We start from the raw sequence: 11,063 nt of genomic DNA, 5'->3' as shown, positions 1-11,063 counted from the left end.
TTTAACTATTTAGATAAAGAAATTATGAAGAAAATTATAACAAGTATATGACCTAAATTAGAATACGCAGCAGTAGTTTGGGCTCCACATAGAAAAAAAGATATACGGAAACTGGAAAGAATACAGAGGATAGTGACAAAAAATGGTACCAGAACTGAGAGACTTAAGATAAGAAGAAAGACTTGAAGAGATGGGATCACCAACACAACAAGAGAGAAGAGAAAGAGGAGACCTAATAACGATGTACATATTAGTAAACAATGTAGAAAGAATAGACAGAAATGACTTGGTAACACAGATGGAGGAGGGAGTGAGACGGATGAGGGGGCATGGGAAAAAAATAAAGAGGACTGGATGTTCAAGCAACATCAAGAAGTACAGCTTCCCATATTGAACTATTGAAGTCTGAAATTATTTGAAGGAAGAGATGATTGCGGCAAACAGTGTACACATGTTTAAAGAGAAACTGGATAACTATGGTTATGGAGACATGACAAAATGAGCTTTGGCTTGTGCCCTGTACAATACAACTAAGTAAATACAACTAGATAAATACACACACACACACACACACACACACACACACACACACACACACACACACACACACACACACACACACACACACATTCACAATCACACCTACAATCATTCTGTCATATCCGAGACCCTAAGGACACCATATACTTACAATAAAGCAAATACTCAAGAAGTAAAAATATAATCAATAATTGATAAGAGAAATAAAGATTACCTTTGTAAGAGATGAAAGAACTGAAACTTCAGGTTCCTCAAGTAAGTCCTGGAAAATGAAATCAAGTCGCAGATGCTCCAGGTCTGGGCAGAGGCAAGTTGTTATCAAGTCATATGTGATGGGATTGAAGAGCCAAAAATTCTTCAAACTAAAGCTGACATCCCGCAGTGTCACCTCAGGATGAGGCACTTGCAACAACTGTCCCTCATCTGCTGTACTCAACTGTTCTTTTACATAGTTGAACAATTCTGTCCGAGACTCAAACAGTAGAGAGTCAGAATTACAATTGAAAGCACAATGATGTAGCCATGAAAGATTTTTCACAGAATCCAAAATCTTCCAGCAACCTTTACCAGTAATTCTAGTACCTGATATATCAAGGCAGTTGAGTCCTTTACACTTGGCTATTTCATCACAGGCCTCATCTGACAGTTTTTCAGAACCTCTCACAGATAACTCACATAAATTGGGGCAGTTCTGGGAAAGCCCATTAATCATTTCTGGAGTACAGATAAACTGGATTTTTAGGACCATAAGATGAGGCAATTGCATTAACTTTACATTGAGATTTTCAAAAATTTGTGATCTCCAATAACATGCTCGACCAATGATGAGTCTTTCTAACTTCACTGCGTTATGGAGCTGATCAGCCAAAACCTGAAAGTAATAACCCCTAATGAGAGATAACTCTTCATTCAATGATTGCATTAAGAAAAAAAAGTTCCTAAATATAAGGAATTTTTTTTTATACAGAAAATTCTTTTTCAATAATATAAGTGATTTTTCCAAAAAAAGCAGTAAAAAGTTACCTGGCACATCTCATGTTCTGAAAACATTTTTCTTTCTCCAAAATCTAATTCTCTTAAACTAGCATTCAGGAAAAGTACAAGTGCACTCTGAATGGCATGGCGGCTGCATTTCTCCTTCACATAAACTGGGTCAAGGCACGAGCTGATGGAGGTGAAGAGTGTTCTATGTAGCGTGACATGGGAGTGAGAGGTCAATGCTTGACCAATGTCTCGGCATAACAGCTCCAACTCTGCAAAATAATGAATCACATATTGATTAATATATAATGGCAAACTGAAATTATTTCTGAATAGAAAGAAAAGTGTAACTGTAATGCATACAACTAATATCATGAAGAACATTCCTACATTCTGGGAAGCTTGCTATAAATACATTGTGTTATGCAGTAAACAATACAAAGCCTTAAAAATAATCTTGGGACCTGACAACTGTGATGTCTAAGGGTCTGTCCTTGTGTTCTCCTAATCAGGAGTTTGGTCCCCAGACAAACATTCTCAAAACATCAAAATCAGTGGTATTGTCATGATAAAATTTCATAAACTACACACATTTCCACCTCACCTTCTTTTTTCTTTTTTTTCCTTTCCTCTTCTTTTTCCAGTGGTGGAGTAAGCGGTGCCTCTTCTACCTGCTCTGCCTGAAGTGTTGCATGCCCATTGGTCCCCGACAACTCTGGTTTGAGAGTCTCCTTCTTTTCCTCCACTTCTTTGGTTTCATTTTGGTTCTGAACATCTTTTTCATCACTTTTTTTCTCACTTTTATGATGAAAATTCTTTTTATTTGCAAGTTTCTGGCTTGCAAGAATTCCCTTTTTCTTACTGGCAGTGCAACGATTCAAGCATTTAGTAATTTCAATAAATAACTGTCCTATTCTCAGAACACACAGAGTACTAAGGGTTTCCACACCTTTATGAAGTGGCATTTTCCTGGCAAAGAGAAATCACCACAGCTATAATTAAGTTTAAAAACATAAATCACTTCCAGATTGGAAGTTAGCAGTATGTATCATAATTCAACAAAGTTTACACACAGTATTATAAGATATACATAAATCTGGTTGTGCTAGGTCTCATATTTCTTTCAGTGTATAATATGAAGGGTAAAAAGTTGCTAAACAAGGCTGTAAAATGTTCCCTTCCCCGAGAGTGATCGTCAGGCAGGCATGGGTGCATCTAATGATGGATAGCAAGGTTACCACATCCTTATCAATGTAATTCTCATTAAAGTAGCTTAAGACTTGATGGGTCAAGTCTGTGCACACCTCTGTCAAGAAGTATATATACAGGCAAACTTTTATTCTGCAGGTTATGACAAGTTCAACTGAGTAAAACCACATAGTCTATCTGATCGGCACCTCTGAATCCCTTTCCTCAGTTTACACACCTCTGTTCCGTGTTACACCATTGACTACTTGACAGTTCTCCACGTTGAAGCCAGCGCCACACTGCACCTGTTCCTCCCTGTGTGCTGACTGGTGGGGCGTGAAGACCAAAGACTGACAAGCCTCTCCCAGACACCCTCACCTCGCCCTACCACTCACCCTTGGAACCGCGCCTCACTCCACCGTATATTTGACAGCTTTACACCTACACGCCAAACACACACATACACACTGCACTTGTTATCTTCCCCGTCTGATGACTGGTAGAGTGATGATAAACCCCACACTCACCCTCACACTGACCCCTACACCCAACGCCTCTCCCCAACCGGTACTTCCTACCCCCAGCTCCCTTCCCACTTCCAGTCTTGACCAAATAAGGAGATGAGGGTTAGCCCGGTACTGCATTTACTCATTCTCCCCATCAAACGTATCAGCATTCCTAGCTTGTATCCCCACAAAGACGCACCCACACAGAACAATCACAGGAGAGTAATTTTCAGAGGTATTACTCGAGACTTATGTAATTTAAATTGCTATCCCGTAAAGATTTGAGTAAACAAAACAATGTAATACTCTTATTCCCTATCCCTTCTCTCTCTCTCTCTCTCTCTCTCTCTCTCTCTCTCTCTCTCTCTCTCAGGTGATAAGATTTTTCTTAGCGTAGATTAAGATATCCAGGAAGTAATCTGTCGTAAGAGTATATAATATGTTCATATGAGAGAGAGAGAGAGAGAGAGAGAGAGAGAGAGAGAGAGAGAATTTGTGGGAGTTTACATGTTATTGTCATTTTTTTCTCTAAATTATATGTTTATCTACTATTCTAGATCATGTATCATAGTTTATAGATATATACATATATAGTATGAGCTTCACCCATCACATTGCTCACAAGACCCATCATATAGAGCGTTAGATCACTTCGACTGCCAGGTAGATCCATCACATAACCCATTGCGCATATGACATGAATGCTAGATCTGACAAATAACTCCATCGGATAACCGAATGAACACATCACATAAATGAGACCCGTAACATAACCAGGTAGATCCGTCACATGAATGCTAGACCCGTCACATATCGCGCTAGATGCGTCGCAATAATCTGCTAAATTACTTACACTTCCTATAAAAAAAAAAAAAAAAAAATCAGTTGAGGATTAAACATTATTTATTTATTTATTTTGGTCATCACCCTTGGGAGAGGAACTTGAGATGTGAGAGGGGGGGTGGGTGGAACGCTGAATAGAGGCAGATCTATATAATTTTCTTTCGCAGATCCATATAAGGGCTAGGGTGATGGGATTTTTTTTTCTTTCTCATCTCTACCAGTGAGAGGAGAAGGGCGAAAGATAGTTATATAGATCTCCCGCCGCTGACAGTGAAATTGAAATTAAATGCGGGGGACTCCCTAGAACTAATAGAGGCTCCTCTAATCTAGCTCTCAGGTGGAGACGCTTATGTTAACTCAATATTATCCATGACTACTATTCATAAACAATTGTGGTGTGCTTTACTGATAACCAGTAAAGCGCGACACGACTGTGCTAAATAAATAGACTTCCCGATAGATACATCGAGTGATGGAAAACGGTCTTTAGCAATAGAGTCAGTGAGACACTGCAAATTATACTTTTTCTGCTACAAATATTATATTAGATCTTTGAAAATAAAGCTTAATATGCTATTAAAAAGTATTAAGGAAGATAAATTGTAGATAATGCGATGCTATTTTGTTTATTTTGAGATCAGCGATCCAAAACATTGAGGCGTTTATTGTGGTGCCAAGCGGGTTGCTAAGAGGAGGGGAGAGGGAGCCCGGAGTGGGAGATGGGTGACCCGATGGAGAAGATGCTAAACCAAGCGGCACTTGAAGCCTTGTACTCGGCTACATATGTTGATAATTTCCTCGGTACGTCCCTTGATTACTTTTCCGTCTGTATGATATGATGGTGTTGAGGTGGTGTGTACCAGTGTGGAGCCAGCCTCCAGAGGGGCGTTACAGTCTATTATTAAAAGCTGCAACACTCAGATTTTGTCCTTCGCCACACAACAGCTTGCAGTTTTGAATTTGAATTTGGTCAGAAATTGTATTATACTGGGTGAAGGTACATGGGTTAGCATGCTCAGATTAATATACGGGGGAAATCGTGATCAGACCGAATGGATTTGTGTTTGCCGTGGTATTTTTTTTTTTTTTTTAACTAGATAGGTCTCTCACTCAATATTTATACATATATATTTTATTGGAAAGAATTATTATTGTAATTTGTTTTCAGTTTCAAAGCTCACTCCAACCTTCCTAGTTGGGTTCGGATTACCCAGGTGGGAGGATATTATGTGAGGTTATATTGGTAAACTCTCATAGTAATCTGGAAATAATTACCTATGAGAACACCTAAAAATTGCTAAGTTATGTACCTGTGAAAGCAGCAGGCCAACAGTCCTGTGTGTGGGGGAGAGTTAAAAATTTGCTACTTCATAATTTGAAAGTTGGTGAACAGGCAAAATGTAAAAACTAAAATATTTTGGTATTATTATTATTATTACAATTTATAGGAAAGATTTTCCAACTATGTTTTTCCATTTCTTTAGACACAGTAGAAAACCTGCCTGATGAGGTCCAAAGGGAAATCTCCAGCATGAGAGAGCTGGATGTCCGATACCAGGGTGAGTGAATGTTCTTCCCTCCATTACTTTACAAAGACAGGCAATGAAATTTCATGTGATGGTCTAGCAATGACAGCAACAGTAATGTAATAGAAAAGTTATTTCATATGCTGTTGGATGATGCACAGATAATTATAAATAGAAGGAACTTATATAATTAAGATAATTTCCAAAGCTGTTAATTGACTACTTTTCCCATTATCGAAAAATAATAATTTATTTGTTGCCTCATCTTTCTATATACTTATGAGAAACAAAAATGAACACAACTAAAAGAAATAGAAAATCTAACTTTGTGACATACTTTCCTTTATTATGATTGCTTTCCCTTTCTCCTCTACTTCAGCACTCCTGCAAGACATGGAGGGTCTGCGAGGTCAGCTAGAGGGTGAGCTGGACTCCATTTCCCTCAAGAGGGTGATGGTTCAGATCCAGGACAAGTTGATATCCACCCAGGAAATTGGTGATGACAAACTTCAGATTGTGCAGCACATCCTGGATATCATTGAAAATAGACAGAGGCAACTGGAACTGGACAGTAAAAACTTGGGTGAGTAATAGAAAGCAGGTGTTTGTGACAATGAGGGAGATTAAACATTCTTGTCATACTGTTATACGGTTATGCGGCTTCATTATTGAATGTATAATGAGATGCATTACACCCCCCAAGCAAAGCACAGTTTTCTTGTGTGATTGATGCTTTCAATTTTTTGTTTTAGTGTGAAAAAGGCAGCTAGAATAATGCAGTGATAAGTTATTGGAGATGATTATTTGTTAGTAGGGGAATGAAGTCTTGAAATCTTCATAGGTATTAAGTCAAGATGCCAAAGATAATACATTTGAAATCATGAAGCAAAAAAAAAGAAGAAAATGAATACAGCATTAGCATTGTTTTTTTTTCCAAGCCACACACATAAACACTGAGACCTTTGCTTTTCTACAGACTTTGGGCAAGAGCAGGAAAAATCTGAGTCATGTAAGGAGGTGCAGCCTGAGAGGGTGAGCAAGAGGGCACGTCGCACCAGAAATGAGCACACCACCAGCCACAATGAAAACTCCAGTGAAGCCCCAGCTGCCACACACACTGAGAAGACCTCGAATGCGAAGGTAGGTTGAATTGGGTTTTGCATGCTAGACTTAGTATTTAGGAAATAGCACCATTATCTGTAACTACTACTGGGCAAAGTTAACAGGGAATAGCACCATATCTGTAACTACCACTGGGCAAAGTTAATACTCTCTTGTTTATTGAAAATTTTCCATATTTATTGTGATGGCACAATGTAATTTAATCTCCATCTATTTATTTATTTTATTTTGTTTCATCTATTTATTTTTTTGCTTTTGTGCAGGGATCAGCACAGAAGAAGACAACCAAAAAGAAGAAGCGAAAAACTCGGGTAGAGAGAGAGCGAGAAGATTCCCCAACAGAAATTCCCATTGATCCTGATGAGCCAACATACTGCCTTTGTGAACAGGTGAGGCATTTTTGCAATGCAATTTTTGTATTGTCCAATTATGAGGATAACTAGTATTTGAAAATTTATAGATGAATATTTATTCTACTCCTTTTTAGCTCTAGAACCTTATTTGGGAAGATGTAGATTTCAATACTATTCATTGTTACTATGGTAGTCAACAATATCACATCATTACTATTGGAATAGTTAAAATTGTATTGGTAAATTAATTATTGTTGCAATTAGAACAAGATGATTCAGAGAAGGGGACAATGATTCCATCTTTAGCGTTGATTTATACATAAGATCAGTAGTAATAGCATCATCCAATAGCTATTACTTTAATTTGTTTAGTTCCCAGACTACATTTTTTAAGTCCATTCTTTTGCGGCTAAAGTAAGATTTGGATTAGAATAATTATGAGTACTTGAAAAGATGAACTATGACTGACACTGATTTGTATGCCCTTCCCTTTCTTGCATCCAAAGGTATCTTATGGAGAGATGATTGGCTGTGACAATGACCTGTGTCCCATCGAATGGTTCCACTTCTCATGTGTAGGACTAACCAACAAGCCCAAGGGGAAGTGGTTCTGCCCCAAGTGTCGTGGAGATAAACCAACTGTAATGAAACCCAGAGCCCAGTTTTTGAAGGAGTTGGAGAAATACAATAAAGAAAAGGAAGAAAAGTCATAAAACTTAAATCTTCACTGTTGTTGGCCTGTTCCCTTGTACAAAGTTATGTTACAATGGAAGTGTCCTGTAGGCCATTTACATCCAGTACTAACTCACCCAAATGGACTTCAAGTAATGCATCCTGTTCAAAAATATATATGAAAAAGTTGTATAAAATTGTAATTAAAAGATCTGAAATAAATATTTTTTTTTATAGCAGAGATTTAAAGAAGTACTAATGGCTTTTGAGAATAAGCCTTTTATTTCAGGAAGTCCATTAATTGAGGCTCTGTGATGTAAAATGGATAACATGTACACTCAGTTTTTCATATAAAAGTAATTTATTGTGGAATATTAGTGTGGTCTGTAAATATTTTTGTATTTATTCTCAAAAAAGAAAAAAAGACTGACATGAGACAAAAATGTTTTATAAAATATACATATATAGTGTGTGTGTGTGTCTCTGTATGATTAGTCTTTCACCATTAACTAGAAACTTACACCAGTTATTACACTCAGTTATTACTGAGGCATCACAAGGAGGTATTTGCTATGATTTTAATCAGAACCCAAAAATAGTTGCAGTATTATGGTTTTCAGTATTGAGCAATAACAAAAAGAAGATGAAAAAAAAAAAAAACATAGTATCCAGAGACATCGTGTGATTTTCTAGCCATTTGAGGCACTAGTTTCGTGTTTCAAGTGTATGGCTTAGCATGGAGAAAAGTTTTCATGGCACCACCTTGAAGCCGTTCCTTATGCTTTCTGGATCTCCCACGCTGATTGTCAACACTAGTGGATGATTTTTTCTTGGCAGTTTTAGAGAGAGGGAGAGGGAAAAAAATAGGATGTAGAAATTATCAGCATTAGGTTGCATTTTGAATTGCTAAAATACATTGCTTAACATATGACATTTCCATTGCAGGAAATTCATCTTTTATGTAACTCCATCAGTCATTACAAGCTTGTTAATTACATTATTATCAGCTTATCTCCTTTCACTTGTACATTTTAACATTACTAGTGTTTTATGCAATTTTTATCTTGGCTCTGCATGACCATAGTCATTGCAGCACCACACAAGAAATGTTTTTAATCATATCACTTCACTATCCCTAATCTTTCACATTCCACAGCACTGTTGCTTATCTTGCTATTTATATTGTTACTTTTCTGTCTTATTTTGTTGAACTCAGTGGTTGTCAATTGGAACATATTGTTCTTCTGAGGGTATTAATTCTTGAAGTTTCCCTAATTTCTTTGGCTTACTTGCAAAAGACTTTTGATTCATTTTATCTCTTCTGTCCATCTTCCTAGAATATTTGAGTTTTTAGTAATCTGACTTTTCATCCCTTTTACTGGTAAAATCTGGAACACTACCTCATTCTGTTTTCCTTCTATCTCGACCTAAGAAACTAAAACTATAAATTTGTGGAACAGCAGTTATTTATGGTAGCAGTTCTTATTATTTATTTGATTATTTTAAGCTTTAGTTTATGTATGTGGTACAGATGCAGGCATATGTTATGCATATAATTGTAATTATTATCTCTTACCCTATCAGATGTTCCATTTAAGGTGAAGAGTGGATTAGTGATATGCATAAAGGAGCAGAGAATAACAGGACTTGGAACATGTCTTTGCTGGTACCTTGCCATCTTTTACCATGCATTATTAACACTGTCTGCTGGCTTGCCTGTCACAAGAGTGAGAACTTTGCACCTCATAAGTCTTAAATTATGTTTTATTATTATTATTATTATTATTATTATTATTATTATTATTATTATTATTATTTTTATTTTAATGACCATATAGTTACTGTTTTCCTGAGCAAGGTGGTATATAGAGGAAGTCATGTGTGGAAAGGTCAGGCTTGCTCACCAGAATGCAGTTGGCACTCATAAATCCAGCACATGATCCTCATGGCTATGCACTCATTATCAGGAAATGTGTACATTGCTACATTGAATTTCTTGTTTATGTACTGGTTGTTCAGTAAAGGTGCTTAGTTGTGTAGCTTGTTAGTGCAAGGTTATCAGTTCTTATCTCACTCACAGCAGCTTCTCTCTAGTGGGGGGGGAAGCCCCTACCACTGTAAAAAGTTATGCTGTCCTTAAGATTAATTGTATGGGCTTTCACTATCTTCCTGTGGTGGAATACTGTTATTGCTTGCACAGAAGCATAATTTAGTAACTTACAAGTAGCAAGTTCTTCCTCATAATGTCTTCGTTGTAAACATACTACATAGAAATAGGAGGTACATACATACTTGAGTGGATCTTAATGGTGACAATGTAGTGGCAATTTCTGTTGATATTTGCTTAATGTTGGTGAATTTAGCTACAATATGATGGAATTATGATTGGTGTCTTTCATTGGGAGAGGAAACTGCACAAAATCCTACATTTACTTAAGAAACCAATTTTATAGTATAATTTGGATACATGTGAGAATATATATATATATATATATATATATATATATATATTTTTTTTTTTTTTTTTTTTTTGACATGAATGGGATCCATACATGGTTTTTTTTTTTTTTAGCTGGTAAGGTAGCTGCTCATCAGTGTGGGAAAATTCTTTATAATTTTTTTCATCAACAAAAATTTTGGGACTGGCAGTCCTCCAGTTGAAGCTAAGGAAAATGTTGACTATGATGGATAAATTTAAGTTACATATATCTGTACAAATGTTTTCCAGCAGTTATACAAATTAGATATTACTGTTATAAGGTTATATGCTACTATACATAATTGTATATTTCCATTGGATACTTATAAAAGTAAAATTTTGTACTTGATCAGACTTGTAAATTTATCCTTAGAAAATACAATACACTTTGACAAAAAAGAAAAGGTAATTTCCTTGGTAAAGATGTTAATAGAGTGAAGAATCAAGTATTTTTGCTAAATTGTAATTAATCTCTGCACTTAAAGTTATGAGAGCATGACTTCTCATCAGAAACTGCTATGGACCAAGGAACTATCTGATCTCCATTAATCTTAGCTGCTGAACTCTTAAGCGGAGGACCATTTTCATGTGTGAAAGATTTCTGTTTAACCCAGTGCATCAAGATATCACTCAAGTAAAAGAATTTGTCAATATTGTCCAATATTGATTGCTTTACACATGTATCTTTAATACAGAAGAATAGGGCACTACGTTAAAAGAATGAGGAAAGAGAATGAGAGGATTAGACCATAAAAAGAGGACATGCAATGGTAGGAATAAATGAACCTTTCATTGCCATCCTCTTGGAGGGAGTTCTTATGAAGAGGCATTGAGTATAAAAATAAAGATACAT

At 36.4% G+C, this 11,063-nt stretch overlaps 2 protein-coding genes across 8 annotated transcripts in view; one reads left to right on the top strand and one right to left on the bottom strand.

Moving 5' to 3' along the window:
- LOC135115947 (uncharacterized) overlaps positions 1–3,465 on the bottom strand; it is a 13,584-nt gene extending 10,119 nt beyond the window's left edge. For 2 of the 7 annotated variants that reach the window (XM_064033096.1, XM_064033106.1), the window contains exons 1-4: positions 3,288–3,376; positions 2,126–2,490; positions 1,564–1,793; positions 755–1,411 (exon numbers count right to left, since the gene is read on the bottom strand). In XM_064033096.1, the coding sequence (XP_063889166.1) occupies positions 755–1,411; positions 1,564–1,793; positions 2,126–2,490; positions 3,288–3,370 (1,335 nt within the window). In that variant the 5' untranslated portion in view covers positions 3,371–3,376. Of the gene's footprint in view, positions 1–754; positions 1,412–1,563; positions 1,794–2,125; positions 2,491–2,947; positions 3,377–3,414 lie in introns of those variants that run through there. The other 5 variants (XM_064033141.1, XM_064033131.1, XM_064033150.1 and 2 more) reach the window with 5 other exon arrangements.
- A 1,240-nt stretch (positions 3,466–4,705) lies between these two features.
- On the top strand, positions 4,706–10,559 carry LOC135115877 (inhibitor of growth protein 1-like). Its single transcript, XM_064032971.1, has 6 exons — positions 4,706–4,859; positions 5,543–5,617; positions 5,964–6,167; positions 6,561–6,724; positions 6,970–7,095; positions 7,566–10,559. The coding sequence occupies exons 1-6, from the start codon at positions 4,778–4,780 to the stop codon at positions 7,770–7,772; spliced, it is 858 nt and encodes a 285-aa protein (XP_063889041.1). The 5' UTR covers positions 4,706–4,777; the 3' UTR covers positions 7,773–10,559.
- The last annotated feature ends 504 nt before the right edge of the window (positions 10,560–11,063 follow it).

This window comes from Scylla paramamosain, chromosome 3 (assembly GCF_035594125.1).
Source record: "Scylla paramamosain isolate STU-SP2022 chromosome 3, ASM3559412v1, whole genome shotgun sequence".
In the NCBI taxonomy this organism is placed as follows: domain Eukaryota; kingdom Metazoa; phylum Arthropoda; class Malacostraca; order Decapoda; family Portunidae; genus Scylla; species Scylla paramamosain.
Note: the sequence above shows the minus strand (reverse complement) of the source record. Positions and strands in the feature narration are given on the sequence as shown.

Coding starts and splice junctions, on each gene's coding strand:
- LOC135115877 (XM_064032971.1), top strand. CDS start 4,778: ATGGGTGACCCGATGGAGAAGATGCTAAACCAAGCGGCACTTGAAGCC. Junction 5,618..5,963: donor GCTGGATGTCCGATACCAGG/GTGAGTGAATGT, acceptor CCTCTACTTCAG/CACTCCTGCAAGACATGGAG. Junction 6,168..6,560: donor ACTGGACAGTAAAAACTTGG/GTGAGTAATAGA, acceptor GCTTTTCTACAG/ACTTTGGGCAAGAGCAGGAA.